This window comes from Ambystoma mexicanum, chromosome 5q (genome assembly GCF_040938575.1).
Source record: "Ambystoma mexicanum isolate Mex_15411 chromosome 5q, UKY_AmexF1_1, whole genome shotgun sequence".
In the NCBI taxonomy this organism is placed as follows: domain Eukaryota; kingdom Metazoa; phylum Chordata; class Amphibia; order Caudata; family Ambystomatidae; genus Ambystoma; species Ambystoma mexicanum.
Genome location: NC_090933.1, coordinates 1,337,055,425 through 1,337,079,118, shown reverse-complemented (window position 1 = coordinate 1,337,079,118; position 23,694 = coordinate 1,337,055,425). Strand labels below are relative to the sequence as shown.

Genomic DNA, 23,694 nt, shown 5'->3' with positions numbered 1-23,694 from the left:
TCACCCCCAATGCAAAGTTTGTTAGCCCCTTCCTGGAAGGAAGACCAAACACAATGTCAGAGGGAAGAAGAGTCATTCAGGGAGCCAGGCTAGGCAAAGGCAATTGGGCAAAAGTCTAGGTGAGCTGAAACACCTCTTGTAGGTATGGAAAAGTCTTAGCACAATGTTTTGGAAGTCTTTGTAGAAAAGAAGAAATCAAAGCAGGGACGCAAGCTGATTAGGCTTGTGAAATAAAGAAGCTGTTAACTCTACGGGGCAACTCAGACAAGTCTCAGCAGAGACCAAGTAATGTTACAACAAGAGGCAAGTTCTCTTAGACAGTTCAGTACCTTTTGGTTAGAAGAACAGGGCTTTAGCTGGCTTCTGTTCCTGTGCAGCTCTGCAGATCCCGTGTTCCTGGGCCTCAGTCGTGGGGACAAGCGGGAGGACGTCTGCAGGACTTCTGCACTGCATCTGGGCGGTCAGCGACAGGAAAGGACCAACTTCTATTCAGTGGCACTTTGCGGTTACAGCTCCTTGCGTCTAAGCAAATGGCAACACTGCAGACTCTTGGCTGTCGAGATGGGCTTTCCTTGCATCTGGGGTCCAACACTCTGTTGGGGTGGCTCAGGCTCGGTCAGTCCTGCTTTCTGGGAATCAGCAGGATCTTCCTGGAGCTCTTCGCCAACTTAAAAGCAGCACACACAATCTGGTGTTCCTCTCCATGGCTATTCAGTTCCAGCAGCAACTACTGTGGAATTTCAACCAGCTCTGAGAGGATATCCCGGTGGCTTACTTTGGAATTGATTGGTCCCACCAAATCACGGGAAGAAGTCGTCCTTACAGGGCTTCTCTAGTCGAAACGAAATTGGAGTTTCATCACAGCAGCAGGGCTTCACAAGGCAAACCATCGGTCCAGGAGTTGCAGCAGGCGTACTCTTCAAGTAGTTCTTCAGATTCCTTCGTCCAGTGGTCGACTCTGCCTTCCAAGCCAAAAAGCCTTGCCTTTTATGCAGGTTTCTCCCATTCATTCCAGCCTAGCTGGTAGTCATCCAGCAGAGTGGCTGTCCTTGACGGACAGTCAGCCGGCCAATCATCTAAGAGTGCATTCCTGTCTCCTAGGAGACTAAGCACCGGGAGTTTCAGGCACATCCCTCGCTTCCTGTCCCCACCAGACACCCTGGAGCAAGAGGCGGCCTTCACTTGTGAATCCCCCCAAAGACAAAACGAACAAAGGGACCAAACCTGGTTTGGTGCGCAGAGTAAATCTCAAGTAGGACCTTTCAAAAAGAAATTGCGAAAAAAGACTGGTGCCATTGTGACAAAAATGGCACCCTTGGGTGCTTTACTGCAGCTGCGAAGGCAGCCCGCAGTAAATGCACACCACGGTAGTTAAAGGTAAACCACTGCCACCAGCCATTCATTGCGGAAAGGGTAACAAAATGTTACATGAGAAGCTAGACAAAGGGGATACTAAGTAACTCCTCCAGCACCCTATTGTAAGATAGTTTGTGCTTGGTCTAGAAAGTTACAATGCAAGTAAAGTCAATTTCACTTCGCTGCTCTTGGAAACAGTAGTTTATCCAAGAGAAGGTATTTAAACCTTGGGGAATTGGAAAGACTTCCTGGTGTCACTGCACTGAACTTGCTGTGTGACACAATGTAAAAGGTGATGCCTGTGGAGCTTGTCAGACTCCACAACCAAAAGAAAGCGTTCAAATCACAGAAAAATACATGAGAGAGTGGGAAAACAAGGGTCTCACTCTCTCCAGGTAAAAAATCAAAGTCCTAGAGTCCAGCAAAAGAGCTTGGAGTCTCGAAAGTAAAGAGGTATTAGCAGATATCTGAGAATTCTCCCTAAGACTGATGTAAGTAATTTGTTCTTTCCTGCCCTTAGTTTAGGTGGGTGGGTTGGTTTGTGCTGGAGGCCTAGCGCCTCACCTAAGGACACAGTGTAATATTAGCCTAGCTACCAATGTCTGGGTCTAGAGCCTTTCATGTTTTGCTAACTGTCTTGTCACAGTGTGTATAGTGACCTGTGATATGTATTTACTTCCAAGCAAAGGAAAGTTTTGGAGGGATGCGTCTCTTGCGGAGGGCAGATTTCCATGTCGGTTCTCATGTCAACGCATTCTGGAGAACGCCGTGCAGGGGAGCCTTGGAAGGGCCCAGCAAAAAGTCCATTGTCTGGGAGAACAAGCAAATCACGTGGTTCGGTGAGTGTCTTAGTACTTGTCAGGCAAACAGTGATATGAGGTTGCTTCTTACAGTTTCCAGCTTTTTCATTGCGAACGCCTTCCCAAGGAGCCATTCAGTTAACTAAAAAAGCGGAAAAGAAAGTGAGAGGAAATGGCATATATTGAATTAATCCCAGTGGTTAAGAGAAGGTGTGAAAAGGGAATCCTAATTGGCATTCAAAAATGGGCAGACAGGGAGAGGTCCTCTCCCCTGTGGGAAGAAGGGATGCCACAAAGGGAGGGTGCTGTCCTTTCCTGGGCTACTACAGGAGATTGTTTAAGGAAGCTAGAGTTAAGTACGGGTACCATACACATGTCATGCAATAGACTGTCCACACAGGATTGTGTTGAAGAGAACTGTATTTAGTCCGCATGTTATGGTGCGCTGCACCGCCCCCCCCTCCCCCCTTTTTCTTCCAATAGAGGCAGGTCATTAAGGAGAAGAGAATAATAACTTTACTCCATTTCTGTGAACACCTGTAGGTCCCTTACTCTGTGAGGCTCTGCATTTCTTCAGCTCTGCTTCTCTGCCTCTCTACAAAGCTCTGCCTTTCTTCTATTCTGTCCAGGTCTGTCTCATTCACTATGCCAATCTTTCCACCTCTTCTGTAAAGCGTGTCCTTTTTTTATGATGTAAAGCCTCCATTCTGGGATCCCTAATGTCATGTCTCTCAAGTATGACTAGCCGCTTCCCTTCATCTCCACCCTTCTCCTCTTCTGTAATGTTCTGCCTCTTGCGCTCTTTAAAGCTTTATCTCCTTTTCAACTATTGAAAATCTCTGCGCCTTTCCCACAGTTCAGAATTTCTTGAGCCTTCTTAATCAACTGCTTTTCTGGTATTCCTCTCTCGCTGTCTGGCTATTCCTCCATTCCATCACGAATCCCAGTGCTTACGTGTCCATAATATGTTTTCTTTCTTCTATGTAGCCACTCTCGATGGAGGAGTGGGTCTGCTCTTACCAATGCAGGAGAAGACATATCGACGATTGCTGATGTTACAAAATGCTCTGACCACAATGTTGGCTCACCATGCTGGGCTGAATCCCAGAGCCTTCAGGTAACGGCATCCAGTCTGCAACAACCTGCGCACCAAACATCACAACAGTGTGTGTGTGGGCAGCATGGATGAGTGGGAAGGTCCACTGAAAGTATGAAGCGCACACTTTATAGTTCTCCTCTGGCAAGAACCAGTAGAAAGATAGACGGAATCTGGAAAGAAAGGGAGAAGGCAGGAATACTATAGCAATTCTTAGCGAGGCAAGCGCTAGTGCATAGATGAGCTGTAGACCATAGCAATGAATGAATGGATGCATAGAGGGGAGACAAGATCAGGCAAAGAGGAATCAAAAGCAGGGACGCAAAAAGCAGAGCCATAGGTGCGCAAAGGGAGGAAAGAGCCATGAAATAGAGGCGCTAGACTAGAAATAGCTAGAGGGAAGCAAGAGAAGGTAGGAAGAGAGAGAGCCAGATAATGAGATCCCAAGAGGCAGACACTGAATACAGAGGTGGTGAGAAGTGACGTGGTGCAGAGAGGAGGGCCAGAAAATGAAAGACACAGAGGCAATATGAGCTGGGCAGATGAATATACAGGGGGAGACAAGGGCTTGTAATGTTTACAGAAATGGAGGCTAAAACATTCAAGGCACAGAAAGGATGCAGGGAAATAATTTGAGTAAGCAAAGATCAGGCTAAGAATAAATTAATGAACTAGAGGGACATGATACAGAGATTGAGGTAAGAGCAACAAAGCTGCACAGAAGGAGCAATAGCAGTAAAGAGGCACTAGGGTGTTGGGGGGGGGGGGGGGTAGCAGAAAAGGGGCTCAGATGGGGAGGGAAGAACAGCAAAGGGGCCCAGATAAGGAGGCAAAAGCAGCAGAGGGGCCCAAGAGCAACAAAGGGGCCCAGAGAGAGAGAGGCAAGGGCAACACAGCTGCACAGAAGGGACAAGAGCATTAATGGTGTCGCCCACACTCAACAATATATTTACGAAGCTACTATTCGACCGCCTGGATAACTTGGTGGGTGTCATCTACACTAACTATGCCCTCATCCCCCTCATTGGCTGCTGCGACCTTTATTCCAAACTACTAAACGCCATCTACCTTGAAATCCAGGCCTGGATGGCTACCAACAGTCTATGCCTCAATGACGACAAAACAGAGTTGATGATCGTGGGTACACGGGTACGCCTGAATAAACTCAACACCAGATACTCATCTTTCGTCGTTGACGGCAATACTATTAATGTCTCCAAAGAAATAACACTGGGGGTCTACCTCAACTCTGTCTCTCAAAAAACGCATAAACAGCGTGGCATCCTCCACGGCCTATACCAATAAATTGATCTATAGCTGTAAAGCTTACCTGTCCACAAGCAGCTGCCTAACATTGGCTAGAGCACTTGCTCTATCCAAACTCGACTACTGCAACACTCTCTTCCTGGGCTCCTCTGAACACAACCTAAATAAACTCCAGGTTCTTCAGAATAATTCTCTGAGAGCAGCCCTCAGCCTTCCCAGATCCTGCCACATCTCCCCTCATAGACAGAATGCCAATTGGCTACCCATCAGTGACAGAATCGCACTACGCACCCTGGCCATCCCGCACAAATGCCTCACAAACTCAGCCCCGAAATACCTGGCGGACAAAATCTGCAAACACCAACCCACACGCACTACCAGATCATCTCATTCACACAACCTGATGGTACCGGGATTCAAGCTAAAAACAGCCGTAGGAGCTAGTTTTCCAGTGCAAGCTGCGAAACGTTGGAACTCCATTCCCATCCCCCTCAGATAAGAACCCTCCTTCCTCACCTTCAAAGCCAATATAAAAAGTTGGCTGAGCAACAAGTCTCTCCACTAAGATGCCTCCACCATGTAAACTTACACTGCCTATTTATGACTTTGTTAATCCTGTGTCTGTCATACCAGACTCTACCTCCATGATCGCCTGCCTGACCCAAATGTAACCAGGGCCCTTTATTGTTTTTTTGCATTGGATTGTAATGTGCCCGCACTTTCTGTATGTAACTACTAAGTTTCTCAAGCGCCCAGTTACCTCAGAGTTTGGTGCACGATACAAATAATAAACAAAATGGGGCCCTGAGAGAGAGGCAAGAGCAACACAAGGGCCCATACAGGGGGCAAGAGTAGCTAATGGGCATCGCAAGGGAGGCAAGTTCAGCGAAGAACCATCGCAAGAGAGGCAAGTGCAGAAAAGAACAATTGTGAGGGAGGCAGGAGCAGAGAAAGGACACTGCCAGGGAGGCACGAGCAGAGAAGGGACACTGCAAGAGAGTAACGAGCAGAGATGGGGTACCGTAAGATAGGAGAGAAGAAGCACTTAGAGGAAGGCAAGAGCAGAGAAGGTGCACAGAATAGACACTGGAGGAGGCAAGGACAGGGAAGGGGACAAAGAAGGAACCAAAACAGAGAAGAGGACACGAAAGGGGGCAAGAGTAGAGACGGCTGCCAAAATGGAAGCTGGAAAGGGATTCAGAAAGCGAGCAAAGCGATGGAAAAAAGATTCAGGAAAGAGGTGAAAAATCTTGAAGAGAAAAGGAGTAGCTTATGTGAGAGTGAGCCAGAAGAGGGAGTATTTCTGATTCCAAGTCTAACATTTTTGTGTCCATTCCTAGAATGCTTCACATGGACCGACGCATTTTGCAGAATGCAGTAAGAAATATTTTGGACGGTGAACTTCTTAATCGATACCTCTATCTCAGCACAATGGAGCGGACTGAGCTTGCCAAAAAGATTGGGACCACACCAGACATAGTGAGTGGCACACAATTAACCTATATTTCTTTTTTAAAGTTATTTTTATTGGTTTTACAACATATTACTTATAACATTCCTAACTTCCCCCTTGTACACCCCCCCACACCTCCCCGGGTATGTCCATATCTTCCTGTCTGAGGTGGGTTGTATTCCTTGCTAACTGAACATGTCCAAAATCCTTATCTTGTGTGGGCACCATTGTTCCATATAGTCACGTTGGAGATATTCCACGGTTTCGCCCCAGTCGTCTCTGAATTTCTGGTCCCTTGTAAGTTATAGGTTATATGTTCCATTGCCATGTGTGCCCATGCTCTCCTTATCCAATCTATAGCCATGGCTGGGTGTTTGTTTCCACTTATGGGCTATTCTGAGCCACGTGCCTATCAATAACCCCATAAAACTCTGTTTTTGCCTCTTGGTGAGTTGTTTGTCCTTTGGGTCCCACATCCCGCACATCCATTCTCCTATAATTCCCATTGACGGGAACATTGATTTCTTCTCAGTATTGCTGCATGTTTGGGCAATCCCACCATATATGTCTCCAAGTCCCTACCCCTCCACAGCCCCTCCAGCATTTATTTGGGGTGTTCCAAAAACCTATATTTTTTAAGGTGTCGACTTGAACCCTTCTGTTGCCTTCAGAGTGCATGGGGTTGTGGGGTGGGGAAAAGAGACAGAATGAGCACTAATGGTAGAGTTAGGTGTTGAGTTGTTTATCGACTTAAACAAAAGTGTAGTCTGTCAAGCAGTTCTACTATTCAGTGTTCAATAAGGATACGTTCTGACTGACGCTGCATGTAAATGTGCTGAAATATGTGTGTGGCAGGGTATAATAGTTGAAAGATAAATCAGTGAAATTAAAGTGTAAACTGGCAAGTGAGTTTGTGGGATCAGTGCAAAAGCAATATTGGTAGCAATGTTAGGAGTGGTGGTATAGGGTTCTGAGCGACCAGTCTCAATGGACCTGCAGGGTTTCCACCTATTTAGACTAAACTTCCCACTGGTAACATGACTGAGCAGTAAGGCTTAGACTAAGGCGAGGAAGAGACTGATGGTAAAGTACAGAAAACAAATACGGTACTTGCCAAGCAAAAGTATGTCCATACAGGTAAGCACCGAGAAATATACATGTTTCGAAATAATTCTTTCCTCCGTTGAACTCCTCATCTTTGATATCTATCTTCCAGCGCAGCTGCTCTTCGAAAACCTTTCTGCCGGCAAGGGGGTTCAGCACGACTCTGCCTGACACTTCTACACTCTCTGTATATATATTTCTGAGGCTTGTGGAATCTGCTTAGATCACATGCTGTGCATAGGCCGACATCTAGTGGAAGCTGCGGAGTATTACAGTTTGTTTTTCGAAAGTCGAAAATGGGCGTCGACACAGGCGTGCCAGTAATACTATCCCTAGTGTGACGTCCACTGTACCCAAGATCCCTCACGCGTGTAGGATCCTCAGATTGTTTTTTTCCGCCATACTGGTCGGAAGCATCTTGCGGAGTTCCCTGGCCTTAGCCATACTTTTGCTGTTATTATAATTTTAATTCTTATTCATTCCCTTCCCCACCCCAACGTCGACCCTCAACCTCGACGACGGCTGGAGAAGTCATCGACCGTCGACTGCTACACGACGGATCTGGGCCTCGGTAGGCCGCTGGCCTCGGCCCGGGCCTAGTAGGCCGCTGGCCTCGGCCCTTACAAGTAGGGAGAGTGGGGGGTGGTACATACTCTTCACTCTTGATATATAGTTACATTTATATATATTCCTACACTTAGCAGCCCGCTGCCTTAAGGTGCGTATGGAGGGTACCCCTTTTCAATTCTGCCCCAAGTGCAATCGCAAATACCCTTGGGTCGACAGGCACGCCACGTGCAATCTCTGCTTGCCGAGGGATCACCCCGAAGCGAACTGCAGAGCGTGTAGTAGGTTTAAACCTAAGACACTTAAGGACCGTTCGACAAAGCGTTGGGCCCACCACGCCAGGCAGGAGGCCATGGCAGCGGAGGGCGCCTTCAGCGATGGCAGCGACGCCGTACTTTCGGACGGCGAGGGCATTACGGCGTCGAAAGACAGCCGACGAGCGCAGGTCCCCGACCTCGGAAGGTCGTCCGGCAAGGCGGCTATGGGGAAGACCCCCGGCGACGCAAGCGCTACACACCTAACACACACTAAACACACTAAGACCAACCGGACCTCGACGACGTCGACTTCCCGGAAAGAGGCACAAAAAGAACGGTCCGACTCGGTGTCCTCTGGGCGCTCTCGATCGAGATCGCCTCACGACGCAAGGCAATCATCCACTCTTGCCAAGAGTGCCTCGCTACACACACTAACGGAAGTTCGATCGTCGGGAGACGAAGACGACTTCCACCCCCAGGCCGCGCTCCAAGATACCGAGACCGCGGTTAACACCAGTGAGGCCCCACGCCCGAAGCACACAGATACCTTTCCAGACCCTCGACGCCAGGCGTCGAAAGTCTCTGGGGCCCCCAAGGGACAGGGAAAACATTTTTCCACGCACGGAGAAGGGGGGAAACAGCGGAAAGCACAGCCTTCCACCCCTGTAAAGCCTAAGCAGACAAGCAAACACAAGTCTACCCTTGAAAATAAATCACCTGCTAAAGTAATACCCTGTTCCAGGGAATGGTCCAGTGAAGACATAGACAGGGTTATGTCTAGGATGTCTTCCTTAGCTGATTTTTATGATAAGAACCCAGAACACTTTCTTTCATATAACCCTCAAGGGGCCACACCCTCAGGCTCCTCCGATCCCATCCCGCTAAGTAAAAAGCCCCGGGTCGAAAGACCTGAACCCTTCGAGGTTCAGCCTTACTCCACTTCATATTCTACTCCACTCCCCAGTTACCAGGGACAAGTTTTCCCTAGAGAGGACCAGGAGTTGGACATGATGGAAGAACAAACCGGGACAGATTACTATGCGGAGGATGAGGACTTGGAGGAGGGAGAAGATGAGCAGGAAATTTACAGAGTAGATTCCCCAGTACAAAGCGAAGCCCCAGTTACTGACTCTCCAGTTGATAACCAGCCCCTCCTTAACGAGGTTCTCGCCCGAGCAGCGGAACACTTCCACATCGACACCCACGGTGTACAGGAGGAAAGGGACTTCGCGGAGGAGTTTGTAGGAGAGAGAAGACCAGTCGCTCAGACCATCCCTATCCTCAAATCCATCCAACGAAAAATAGATCCTTCCCTGGTGAATCCGAACCTCACCAGAGCTGTCAACCCCAGAATTGAAAAGATTTTCCGGGCAGCCCAGTCTGACCCTCTGTATATAAGGGGACATCTTAAACCAGATTCCCTAGTGGTTACCAACACTAGAAAAAGGGCTGGCACGCCCTTATCTTCATCAGAAGCTCCTCCCGACAAGGAGAGCAAAAAACTTTACGGGTTTGGCAGGAAGGTAGCCTCAACGTCCGCCTACCAAGCAAGGATTGCGAATTCCACCACCCTGTTGGCTAGTTACAATTGCCATCAATGGGAAGAGGTCGCGGCGCTCATTGCCTCTGCTCCAGAACCATTAAAGGGCCAGCTGGCTCGGATCTCGGCAGAAGGGAGAGCCGTGTCTGGTTGCATTTTAAAAGCAACTTTCGACGCCGCTGACAACGCAGGGAGATTGATAGCAGAAGGTACTGTTATCAAAAGACATGCGTGGTTACGGCAGTCGGGATTCAAGACAGAAACCCAGGCTTCTTTAATAGACAAGCCAGTGGAACCCGACCTATTGTTTGGGAAAGCGGTCGAAGACGCACTTAAAAATGCCAAAGATGAATATGAGACTCTCAAATCCCTTGGCCAGCTTACCAACAAACCCCCTAACCAGAGGGGGAACAGTAATTTTCGTCGCCCACGCGGACAAAATTCACAAAGAGGCAACTATGCCCAGGGACAGGGTACACAATGGAATAACAACCAGCAGTCTACCCAGAGTTACGGCAGGGGTAACAAGAGAGGTCGTGGAAGAGGCAGAGGCAGCCCCAACAAGGGAGGTGGCACGCCTCCACCAAAACAGTGACGCTCAGTTCAGGGTCCCTTGCCACGCAACCCCAGTAGGGGGACGCATTTCCACCTTCACCCAGGCTTGGGAAGGGATCACCTCAGACAGATGGGTGCTGTCAACAGTATCCGCAGGATATTGTATAGAACTACTGCAGCGTCCCCGGAACCATCCTCCACGACAAAGAGTGCACTCCCTAGAGCATCAAAGGATCCTTCTCGAGGAGATCGCCATTCTGCTAGAAAAGGACGCGATAGAACTCGTCCCAGGACACCAGGTAAACAAGGGTATCTATTCAACTTACTTCCTTGTGCCAAAGAAAGATTTGACAATGCGCCCAGTATTAGACTTGCGGCCTGCCAACAAGTATGTCAAGCCCCAAAAATTCCGTATGACCACGCTACAAGAGGTAATCCCCCTCCTAAAAAAGGGGGATTACATGGCAACCTTGGATATGAAAGATGCTTATTTTCATATTTCCATGCTCCCAGCGCACAGAAAGTACTTACGCTTCAAGGTAGACAGTCGCCACTACCAATTCAAGGTACTGCCCTTCGGGATAGCTTCTGCACCAAGGGTATTCACCAAGGTACTGGCGGTGGCGGCTGCACACCTACGCAGGGAAGCAATCCCGGTGTACCCTTATCTGGACGACTGGCTCATAACGGGGGAGACCCCAGGAATTTGCAGGTCAAACATTCAGAGGACTATCGACCTCCTCCACGAATTAGGCTTCTCTATCAACGAGAAAAAGTCAAGTCTGGTGCCAAGCACCTCAAAACAATTTCTAGGAGCTATCCTAGATACTCAGAAAGGATTGACCTTCCCTTCGGAAGAGAGAATTCGGAATATACTTCTGCAAATTCCGCATTATCAGTCAGGTCAACAGATAACAGTACGCAAAGCTATGCGGTTACTGGGCATGATGGCGTCATGCATTTACCTGGTCCCCCACGCGCGTCTGCGCATGCGTCCCATGCAGGAATGGTTGGCGAAACAGTGGTCTCAGGCAAGTGGTCATTGGGACGATCTAGTGGTCGTTTCGCCAACACTCGTACAGAGCCTACACTGGTGGACAAGAGAGAATCTCGCAAAGGGGAAACCCTTTTACAATCCCGAAGTACAAGCCGTGGTAACTACAGATGCATGCCTGACTGGGTGGGGAGCTCACCATCTCCACCACACAGCTCAGGGTCTCTGGTCTCACTCAGTAGCCAAGAACCACATCAATCTGCTAGAGCTTCTGGCAGTATTCCGAGCGCTAAAGGCGTTCGAGCCCCATCTACTGAACTTGTCGGTGCAGATCAGGACGGACAGCACGACAGCCATGTTCTATCTGAACAAGCAAGGGGGGACTCGTTCACCAAATCTGTCCAAGCTTGCCCAGAAAATCTGGATATGGGCACTCAGACGGAACATCTTCCTGTCATCGCAACATGTTCCAGGGGAGCTCAATTCCCTAGCGGATGCTCTAAGCAGAGACTCCCTCCCAGAAGAACACGAATGGGTCCTTCACAGAGACGTGGTAGAAGATCTCTTCTCTCAGTGGGGTTTCCCCACTATAGACCTATTCGCCACAAGCGAAAACAAACAATGCCCAGGATTTGCATCCAGGTTCCCCCAACCGGACTCCCAAGGGAATGCCCTGTGGATGAACTGGTCAGGGATGTTTGCGTACGCTTTTCCACCAACTCCTCTCATCAGGAAGGTGGTGTACAAGATGAACAAGGAATCGATGACGCTCATCCTAGTTGCTCCCATGTGGGCGAGACAACCATGGTTTCCACACCTACGCAGGATGGCGGTGTGCGAACCCATCAGACTCCCAGCTTGGTACAACCTACTGTCCCAGCAACAGGGTCAAACAGTGCATCAGGAACCCAACTCTATGAACCTAGCAGCATGGCTCCTGAAGTCATAGAGTTTGGACATCTCAAATTACCACAGAGGTGTATGGACATTCTAAAGGAGTCCAGGAAACCAAATACAAGGCACTGTTACTTTGATAAGTGGAAAAGATTCGTTATCTGGTGCCAGAATAAACAAATCAACCCGGTTGATTGCACTCCTTCCAACGTTGTGACATACATGCTCCACCTGCTGGATGCAGGGTTGGTTTTTAACTCACTGAAAGTACACCTGGCAGCCCTCTCGGCTTACACCACATCCCATAACAAGGTCTCGTGGTGGAAAGTGCCAGTGGTTAAAGCCTTCATGGAAGGAGTAAAGAGACTTCACCCTCCTATTTCGAACCCACCGCCAGGATGGGACCTCAACGTGGTGCTAGCTAAGCTCATGGGACCCCCATTCGAACCCATGCATAAAAGTAGTCTCAAACACCTGACTTATAAAACGGCCTTCTTAGTAGCCATTACCTCCATAAGAAGGGTCAGTGAGATTCAGGCTCTGTCAGTGCAAGATCCTTTCTTTACTATCCACAAGGACAAACTGGTTTTACGCACACACCCTAGGTTCTCACCTAAATTCATATCCAAGTTCCATGTAAACCAGTCCATCGAGCTTCCGGCTTTCTTCAAAAACCCACAAAGCTCGGCTGAGGTAAAACTACACACCCTAGATGTGCGTAGGGCGGTCCTATACTATGTAAATAAGACCAGACCGCTAAGGAAAACAGATCAACTGTTTGTCTCCGTAGCTACAGGCAGAGAGGGGGATCGCGTCTCTAAAGGCGCTATCTCGAAGTGGATTATCAACTGTATACAGCTGTGTTACTCTCTTTCTGAAAAGACTCTGCCTTTTACGCCAAGGGCCCACTCTACTAGAGGCATTGGTGCCACTCTGGCTTTCATTGCAAATGTTCCCCTCGACACCATTTGCAAAGCGGCTACTTGGAGCTCTATTCACACTTTTACTCAGCATTACTGCATTGACACTCATTCCAAGACAGATACACAAGTGGGACAAGCGGTTCTAAGACACCTGTTTGCTCATGACCCTTCTCACATCCCACCTCCTTCTTCTGGTACTGCTCGCTAATCTATGCACAGCATGTGATCTAAGCAGATTCCACAAGCCTCAGAAGGGATACATTACTCACCGTAATCGTATTTCTGATGCTTGTATCTGCTTAGATTCACATGCGACCCACCCTTCCTCCCCTCCGAGAGAAGGCGCATGATTGCTTGTAGTCTTACCTTTCTGTTTATCTGCTTGGATTATCTGTACTCACGCTACTCCTCATGCTTCCTCATGTCAGAAAAAATACAATCTGAGGATCCTACACGCGTGAGGGATCTTGGGTACAGTGGACGTCACACTAGGGATAGTATTACTGGCACGCCTGTGTCGACGCCCATTTTCGACTTTCGAAAAACAAACTGTAATACTCCGCAGCTTCCACTAGATGTCGGCCTATGCACAGCATGTGAATCTAAGCAGATACAAGCATCAGAAATACGATTACGGTGAGTAATGTATCCCATATATTTCTGATGTTTGTTAATCTGCTTAGAATCACATGCTGTGCATAGGTCCGACATCCAGTGGTCACTGCGGAGTATTGCATTCTGTTTTTCGTAGTCGAAAAGGGGACGTCGACAAGGCGTGTCTGTAACACTATCCCTATAGTGACGTGCATTGTACCCACAATCCCTCACGCGTCGAGGTCCCTCAGATTGTTTTTTTCCGCCCAGTTTCTGGTCGCCTTTCGCGGAGCTCCTAGAGAGACATTGCTAATACTTGCCACGGACCTCGGTCCTTTGTTATACTTAATATATTATTAACGATCCCTCCCCTCGACGTTAGCTGTGAAGCTGTTTCTCCGCCGAACAGATTTTCGACGGAGAGGAAGAGCGGAGGAGATCCTTCGGCAATGCCGAACACGTGGCCTGGCCTCGACGGCCAACATACAGTAGGGAGAGTGGGGGTTCGAACTTTTATCTTCTCTTTGAGAATGTCTTTCTTTCTCCCCTTTCTTTCCCTTGGGGTTGTTATCGCCAGCTATTATTGCCTCAGCTATGGAGAGGACACCTTTTAAGTTCTGCCCACGCTGCAGGGGCAAATATACTTGCAAGGATAAGCACAAGCTCTGTAATCGTTGCTTGCCCCTCGATCACAAAGAGGACAGCTGCGCAGCCTGCAAGCTCTTGAAACCTAGAACCCTTAAGGAACGAAGGGTTAAAAGGTGGGCGGACTACGATATGTCGAAGTCAGTTTCCTCACCCGCTGCCGCTGTTACTGAAAGTGACGAGGAGGGCGATAACTCGACATCCGTTACGGAAGTCATGAACCCCCAGAAGGAGCGTTCCCGCTCCTCGACGTCCGTCCCCGGCCCCGACGGGCTCGGCTCACGCCCTGCTTATGGGGATGAAAACCCCGGCGACAAGGACGCACATAAACCCCATAAGGCTAAACATACAACCCACGGCTCTTCTTCGTCGAGAACGAAGGATCCATCAGCGCCGAAGGGGACGCAGGGCACTCCGGCGTCTACCGCAGACCGTAAAGGTCTCAAGCCCCACCCGCGACCAGCGATTGGGCTTTCATCTAACACGGGCGCTACCCCAAAAACATCCGACGTAACGCTCCATAGAGCGGCCGTCGAGGTACAACGTGCAACGCACACAACGTCGACACCAGAGCCCTCGACTGACAAACTCGTTGTCGAGAGCCTAGCGAGAATTGTCTCCGAAGACAAACGTGCGCGGACGACGAAACAAACGTCGAATACCGCGACGAAAAAGCACAAAGGTAGCCAAGAACTGCCCCTTTCATCTAAGGACGCTTCTGAACTACCGGAGGGCTTTTCAGAAGGAGACGGTAACCTCTCGTCGACGTTGTGGGAGCGTTCGAAGCGGTTCGAAGGTGAAAACACAGATTTCCCCCCTCTAGACTATTCAGGGGTACCCCATGAGACCCTTGAAAGACTCCATTCTTGCATGGAGAAAATGGAAAGGTTTCTAGGAAACCAAGACCCACCCACTCACAAAAGACAAAGAGAATGGCCCCAGGATGACCCTAGAGTCAAGATTCCTAGGCTGGTTCCCCCTTCCACAGATGTATATGACCTCACTGAGGAGGAGCAATACCTTCAGGAAGATGAGGAGTGTTTGGGTGGGCAAGAAGAAGAAGAACTTGAGGAAGAGGGGTTCGAAGAAGATCCTTACACTAATTTCGAAGAGGATACAGCTACATCGCAGCCCTGGCAATCCCCGTCAGTGCAGCCGTGGCAATCCCCATCAGTGCACTCAGACCCTGATGCCTTTCACCCTTCTCCTCTCAAGGATTCACATATTGGGAACTCCTCTCCCATAGATGACCAACCTTCCCTCAATGCACTATTGCGCAAGGCAGCAGCGCATTTTGAGCTTGACACAGGGGAAGCTCTTCCAGACATAGACTTTGTAGAAAGAGTTATTAAAGAAAAAGCCCCTGTTAGCCAGTCTATTCCACTCCTGGCTTCTATTAAGAGAAGAATTTCTCCTTCCCTTTCTAATCCAGCTTTAGTAAGAGGGGTCAACCCTAGAATAGAAAAGCTCTTCAGCCCTTCATCCTCTGACCCTTTATACATCAGAGGACACTCTATTCCGGACTCCCTTGTAGTTACCAACACAAGGAAAAGAGCAGGGGTACCACTATCCACTAGTGAAGCACCACCTGACAAAGAAGGCAAGAAGCTGTACGCACTTGGGAAGAGAATCACGACCTCCGCCGCCTTCTCTACTAGAATTGCTAATAACTCCCTATTAGCTAGCTACGCAGATGCACAGTGGAGCAAGCTGCGCAGCGAGGCAGAGGACGCACCTGAACCCCTGCGGTCACGTCTGCTAACTGTAATATCAGAGGGAACACTTGTAAACCAGGGCATCGTTAAGAACTCCCTAGATGCCGCTGAAACTGCTGGCCGATCCCTGGTTCAGGGAATACTTCTCAAACGACACGTTTGGCTGCGCAATTCAGGTTTTAAACCCGAAACCCAAGCCTCCCTCATAAATAAACCCATAGAACAGACGCATCTGTTTGGGAAGGCAGTTGATGAGGCACTAGAACATGCTAAGAAAGAGTTTGATACCATCAAGACTCTTGATCAAATATCTAGACCCCCTAACAGGTGAGGCTATGGTAATAGACGCTCCTTTCGTGGCCAAAGACAGCAGCAAAACCAACAACAATGTTACTCTGCTACCAACTGGCCCTCTAACCAGGGTAACACCCAGTTCAGTCAAAGAGGCCAACGGCGTGGCAGAGGAAGTGGTCGTGGCTCCAGCCCCAGAGGTTCCACGCCCAATACCAGCAAATGACCCGAAGATTCGGGTCCCCTCCCATGCATCACCGGTCGGGGGCCGCCTAACATCGTTCCTATCAGCATGGGAGGGAATATCGTCAGACCGATGGGTATTATCAACCATAACCCACGGATACTGCATAGAATTCAACGGTTACCCGAAGTACAAACCCCCACGAAACCAACGCAGATCACCGGAGCACCTCACCATTCTTTTACAAGAAGTAAAAGAACTGCTGAAAAAAGAAGCAATAGAACCTGTCCCCCTATCTCAGGTAACAGAAGGTATTTATTCAGTGTACTTCCTTGTACCCAAAAAGGACTTAACCATGCGCCCTGTATTAGATCTGCGCCCAGCGAACAACTTTGTCAAACCACAGAAGTTCCGTATGGTGACCTTGCAGGAAGTAATCCCACTGTTATCACAGGGGGATTACATGACAACGCTAGACATGAAAGATGCATACTTTCATATTTTAATGTTGCCAGCGCACAGAAAATACCTCAGGTTCAAGATGGGGAACAGACACTACCAATTCAGAGTACTACCCTTCGGGATAGCTTCTGCACCGAGGGTATTCACAAAAGTACTGGCAGTAGCAGCGGCCCACCTGCAAAGGCTATCCATCCCAATATACCCTTACCTCGACGACTGGCTCATAACCGGGGAATCTTACGAAACATGCTTCTCCAATACCCAAAAGACCGTAAACCTTTTGTACCAACTGGGCTTCTCCATCAACGAAAAGAAGTCCAGCTTAGAACCCAGCCAAACCAAACAATTTTTAGGGGCTCTAATTCAAACAAAGGACGGCCTCGTCTTCCCCTCCAACGAGAGGGTCCAAAACATGCTGTTTCAGATCCCCCATTATGTAACAGGTCGGGAGGTGACGGTACGCAAAGCTATGCGCTTGCTAGGGATGATGGCGTCATGTATTTATTTGGTACCTCACGCGCGTCTGCGCATGCGCCCAATGCAGGAGTGGCTCAACAGCCAGTGGTGTCAGGCCAGCGGACAATGGGACGATCTAGTGGTGGTCTCGCAGGCCTTAGTACTTTCGCTGAGGTGGTGGACAAAAGAAAACCTGCTAATAGGGAAGACTTTTGCCACACCCGCGGTAGAAGCCACTCTAACCACAGACGCATCCCTCACAGGATGGGGGGCTCACCTATCCCATCAGACTGCTCACGGAGCGTGGACTCCGAGCTTAGCATCCAAACATATAAACCTGCTGGAACTTCTAGCAGTGTTCAAGGCACTGAAAGCCTTTCAGAAACACCTGCAAGGAAAGACAGTGATGGTCCTCACAGACAGCACCACAGCCATGTACTACCTCAACAAACAAGGGGGCACTCACTCTCCAGGACTGTCCAAACTGTCCCAGAATATATGGAAGTGGGCTCTCAGACACAACATGTTTCTACTATCGCAACATGTACCAGGGGAACTCAATCTGCTAGCAGACAAGCTCAGCAGAGACTTCCCACTGCCCGAAGAGTACGAATGGCAATTGCACGAAAACATCGTCTTAGACGTCTTCACGCAATGGGGTTTTCCGGAAATAGACCTGTTCGCAACTATGGAAAACTCACAATGCCAAAGTTACGCCTCCAGGTACCCCCAGAACCAATCCAAGGGGAACGGTCTGTCGATTCAATGGTCAGGGAAATTTGTTTACGCCTTTCCCCCGACTCCCCTTCTCAACAAAGTGGTGCACAAGATGCACCAGGAGCAGGTTACCATGATACTAGTGGCCCCAATGTGGGCCCGGCAACCTTGGTTCGCTCACTTGATGGAGATGTCCCTATCTCCCCCAGTGAAACTTCCCTGCCCATACAACATGCAAGACACTGCACCCATGCCCTCAGACCATGAACTTAGCAGCCTGGCTCCTGAGATCGTAGAATTTGGCCATTTACAACTCCCTCAGAGATGTATGGACATCCTCAGGGAAGCCAGAAAACCAAATACTCGCCACTGCTATGCTAGCAAATGGAAAAGATTTGTCATCTGGTGTACAAATAGGAGCATCAACCCAGTTGACTGCTCTCCTACTGACATTGTCCTATACTTGACCCATTTACTGGATTCAGGTCTAGTGTTCAATTCTATTAAAGTCCACCTAGCGGCACTTTCTGCATACACCACTTCCCAACTTAAAGTGTCGTGGTGGAAGATACCAGTTATCAAAGCCTTCATGGAAGGGGTAAAAAGAATACACCCTCCAATAGCTAACCCAGCTCCCGGATGGGACTTAAATGTGGTACTTTCTAGACTCATGGGCCCCCCTTTCGAACCCATGCACAAAGCAACTCTTAAAGACCTCACTCTTAAGACTGCTTTCCTAATAGCTATCACCTCCATTAGGAGAGTAAGTGAACTACAGGCTCTTTCTGTACTAGACCCCTTCGTAACAGTTCACAAAGATAAAGTGGTTCTACGCACACACCCAAGGTTTGCACCAAAATTCATCTCAAAATTTCATGTAAACCAGTCTATAGAACTACCAACGTTCTTTCAAAACCCTTCCAGCTTGGGAGAAAAAAGTCTGCATACACTAGATGTACGCAGAGCAGTCATGTTCTACATGGAAAGAACCAGACCACTGAGAAAGACTAATCAGTTCTTTGTCTCTGTGGCAGCAGGAAGAGAAGGAGATGCAGTTTCAAAGTCCACTATATCTAGATGGATTGTTCTATGCATCACTCTCTGTTACACTCTTGCTAAGAGAGAACTACCCTTCAAGCCAAGAGCACATTCCACTCGAGGCACTGGGGCTTCCATAGCATTCATTGCAAATGTTCCCCTTGAGTCCATCTGCAAAGCGGCTACCTGGAGTTCTGTGCACACCTTTACAAAACACTACTGTCTAGATACACACTCTAGATCTGACTCCCAGGTGGGACAGGCAGTATTAAGACATCTTTTCTCTACTGTTCCTTCTCATAACCCACCGCCAACTCCGGGTACTGCTCGCTAGTCTATGCACAGCATGTGATTCTAAGCAGATTAACAAACATCAGAAGACAATGCATTACTTACCGTAAAAGCATTTCTGATGGTTGTATCTGCTTAGATTCACATGCGCCCACCCTTCCTCCCCGCTCGGATGGAAGGAACATAGACACCTTTTTTATATATTCTCTCTTTTCTGTACTCGCGTCTAGAAGGCTCCCTCAGGGCAGAAAAATACAAACAGAGGGACCTCGACGCGTGAGGGATTGTGGGTACAATGCACGTCACTATAGGGATAGTGTTACAGACACGCCTTGTCGACGTCCCCTTTTCGACTACGAAAAACAGAATGCAATACTCCGCAGTGACCACTGGATGTCGGACCTATGCACAGCATGTGAATCTAAGCAGATACAACCATCAGAAATGCTTTTACGGTAAGTAATGCATTGTCATATTGCTGAGGCTTGTGAAATCTGCTTAGATCACATGCTGTGCATAGCTTATCTAGTGGAAGCTGCAGAGTATTAGTGCTTGTTTTCGAAACTCAAAAAGGGACATCGACAGGGCATGCCAGTAATAATATCCGTAGTGTGACGTCCACTGTGCCCATGATCCCTCACACGTCGAGGTCCCTCGGGTTGTTTTTTTCCGCCATTCTAGACATACGCGTATAGCGGAGTTCCTCTTTCGGCGTAAAACCATTTACTTATTTCAATTACCGATAGTTCATTCTCTCTATCCTTTACTTCACCGACCATCGAAACATCACGTTGTGAAGACAAAGAGACTGCCCATCAATAGACTACCGCCACGGACCGTTCGGCCATGGAAGGCTGCCCCGGGCTTCGGCCCAAACAGTTGGGGGAGAGGTCATTTTAGGATGTATATGCCCCTCTTCTTACACTACTTCCAGCTGCCATATTTTGTAGTTATGGACAAGACCCCATTTAAATTGTCCCCAAGTGCAATCGTAAATTCCTGTGGTTTGATAAGCATTTAGTCTGTAACTTCTCTCCCAAGAGACCACGTTGAGGCACTTGTCGAGCATGTAGGCTATTCAACCCCAAGACTTCAAAGGACCGCAAAACGCTGGGCCCACTACGCCAGGCAACTCGAGGCCATGGAGGTAGAAGGCTGTTAGGGAGAATTCTCAGAAATGTGCTAATTCCCTCCACCTCAGAGACCCCCACCAACTTTGCTGGATTTTGAGGACTTGATTTTTGTAACCTGGAGAGGGAGACCTTTTTTCCCCACTCTCTCGTGTATTTTAATGTGATTTTGTACACTGTTTCTTTTGGTTGTGGAGTCTGACAAAACTCCATAGCCATCATCTTTTACATTGTGTCACACTGCACCTCCAGTGCAGTGATGCAGGGAAGTCTTCTAGATTTCCCAAATGTTTAAATACCCTCTCTGCGATCAACTACTGTTTCCCAGAGCAGTTCTAGACCCAGCACACACTATCTTACAATAGGGTGCTGGAGGGGTTACCTAGAATCCCCTTTGTTTAGCTTCTCATGTAACAATTTTTATGTTACCCTTTTCTCACCGAATGGCTGGTGGCAGTGGTTTCACTTTAACTGTGTTCGCAGCTGCAGTAAAGCACCCAAGGGGGCCATTTTTGACAAAATGGTCTGGTCTTCTTTTTCACCATTTCTCTGTGAAAGGTCCTTCTTGAGATTTACTCTGCACACCAAACAAGGTTTGGTCCCATTGTTCGCTTTGTCTTTGGCGGGCTTCTGGCTTCAGGGTGTCTGGGTTAGGCAGGAAGTGAGGGAGGTGCCCGAAACTCCCTGTGCTTAGTCTCCTAGGAGACCCAAATGTACTATGTGGTAATTGTATGGCTGACTGTCCGGCAAGGACAGCCACCCTGCTGGGTGACTGACAGCTAGGCTGTAATGAATGGGAGAGAGCTGAATAAAAGACAAGGCTTTTGGCTTGGAAGGCAGAGTCGACCACTGGACGAAGCAACCGAAGAAGAGCTTGAAGAGGATGCCTGCTGCAACTCCTGGACCGTTGGTTTGCCCGGTGAAGCCCTGCTGCTGTGCTGAAACTCCAAATTCGTATCGACAGAGAAGCCCCTGCAAGGAAGACATCTCCCTTTTGAGTTGGTGAGACCAATCAACTCCAAAGTAAGCCATCGGGACATCCTCTCGGAGCTGGAGGGGCCATATGTGTGCAGCCCCAGATGCCGGCTTTTAGGCAAGCAAAGTTCTGCGGGCCTCAGGGCGGGCAGCGTAGGAGTAATCAACTGTTCACCATCGTTCGCTTGCCGACAGTCCGTTCTTTTGCAGGGGAACGCTGCAGTGCAGAGATCTAGCTACTTTGCCTGGGGTATATTATTGGCGCGTGCACCATATTCTTATTGTATCTTCATTGCGCTACCCTTGGTGGTCTTTGTGTAGCGCAGCTATGCAGTACTTGCTGTCTCATATTAACGGTGTGCGCGCACGTTTCCACCAGTACGCCTTGCTGGGTGCAGCCGCTCTCCGTATCAGGTTGCAGAGGGGACTCCCAGCCACACCTCTGTCCGCTGTAAATGTAATTTATTAACCATTCGCATCCCCTCAGCCGGGCGTTCGGGCTTTCGCGGCTCTGCCTCTCTTGGGTTCCCCACTTGCGGGGGTGGGGGGAGGGGAGGGATTCACATCACTGCTTCTGGCTCATTGGGGCCACCTCCTACTTCATCAATCTCACAGCGCTCCTGTACAGGCAAACCCATTCCTTCGTGTTATTGCAGTCTGCTTCCCAGCCAGCGAACCCCGTTTATATTATTGTTTCTGCTCTCGGGCACCATCACCGTCCTCGCGTTTAGGGGCTCCTTTGTTCCAGGGCCGCGGCCATTTTTTGCCAACCTCACCCCACTTGTTCTTTCTTGCAAAGTCTCATATCTTCAGTTGTGTTCTTTCGTTTTGCTAACAGCTACTTGCGCTGGGTTGCGCTTATGTTCCGATTGACATGCTTCAAATTTCTTGCTGGAAGTAGTATCAGAAACGCATGCGCATCTTTGGATCAATGTTCGGATCCAGGAGTACACCGAAAGAGCAGCCTTGTCCATGGCTGCCAGGCCACGCCCCTGAAACAGCTATTGAGTTGACCAGGAAGGGGGAAAGGGGAAATGGAGAAAACAGACTGGATTCTTCTGGTTCCCTTTAATTCCTGACAACTCAGATCACTGGAACCCCTGTAAATAATACAGTAATGATTAGCATTATCCACAACACTTTTGCCTTTGAAATAATATATTCTCTTTCCAAAACCCTGCGAACTGCTTAGAGGCAGTTTTAAAAGGTGTTCTTTAAACTTGCTTGCCAAACTTGAAACTGAGGAACCCCTTTGTGACTTCTGACTTTTTCTGCCAAACTTTGCTTATTAACTTCTAAAACCTTTCTTGTTTTATTTATTTCTTAATCTTAACTAGATCTGTAAACTGGACTTTCCTCTGAACTAAGTGTTTTTACTGTTACCTAACATTTGCTTCAATTGACTGTTGCTTTTACCTTAAACTATTTTCCTGCATGCTGCTTTGTTCTCAAGAAATTCACTGATTTTAAAATGTTTCCTTGTTGCAATGCTGCTTCCTGTCTCTCATTACATTACTTATTCACTGAGTCTTAAATCTTAAGTTCGTTTTCACCTTTTAAAAATGTACATTTCAGAACTTCACTTTGTAACCTTTGTATTAAAAAAAAATGTAAATATACAATGACTCGCTCCTTGTACCGATCCGCAGTAACGAATATGCGCACGCAAAGCTGACTCGCCGCTGCGTCTGCACAGATCAGAATAGTCTTCCGATCCACAATATGGAACGCGCGCATGAGCAGCTGAGTCACTGCGCCTGATGGAAAGGATTCTCCTCTCACATACCGCACACTCAGTAACTACAACCCGATTTGCTCAGCTGTGCATTTTTACTGCGTAACACAGCTGACTTTGGGGAAGTGTACGCAGCTCACCTCCTGCTTTCTGAAACGCGTAGACCTTTGCTGCTAGGTCTTTTCCTCTAACGCGGCTTTCAATACGATGCTCACTAAATAGCATTGCAATGCTTTTAACTCACGCACAGCCCAAACACGGAATGTAAGCGCGCACTTTTGCAACCAATTCAATATATTGCACATTATTTACAGTTACAAAGAATAACCTGAAGTTTAACAAGTAAACTGATGCTTTTCTTCTGACTTCTTGAACACTGAAATTCACAACTAGACTGTAAATGCAATTTCCCTTTGGTTTAAATGTAGGAACAAGTTTTTTTAAAAGTAACTTGTCTGAAGTCTCTGGCACTTTCTGATGTTGCTTTCTTCCTGAAGTGTGGTTTGTTTACTTTGGTTTCGGTAGTCTTCTAAGGAGCTCTTGAGCGCTGTGACCACTCATAAACAGGTCTTGAATTAAAGGCAGTTTAGAACCTCTCCTGAGGTTCCAAACTGCATCCCAATAGTCTTTTGTCAATCACTGCTGTGCAGGTGGTT

At 48.3% G+C, this 23,694-nt stretch overlaps 1 protein-coding gene across 4 annotated transcripts in view; it reads left to right on the top strand.

Moving 5' to 3' along the window:
- Nucleotides 1–23,694, top strand: part of CPSF1 (cleavage and polyadenylation specific factor 1) — a 777,662-nt gene that overhangs the window by 717,207 nt on the left and 36,761 nt on the right. For all 4 annotated transcript variants that reach the window (XM_069621953.1, XM_069621950.1, XM_069621951.1 and 1 more), the window contains exons 35-37: nucleotides 2,040–2,195; nucleotides 3,144–3,273; nucleotides 5,859–5,997. In XM_069621953.1, the coding sequence (XP_069478054.1) occupies nucleotides 2,040–2,195; nucleotides 3,144–3,273; nucleotides 5,859–5,997 (425 nt within the window). The remainder of the gene's footprint in view (nucleotides 1–2,039; nucleotides 2,196–3,143; nucleotides 3,274–5,858; nucleotides 5,998–23,694) is intronic.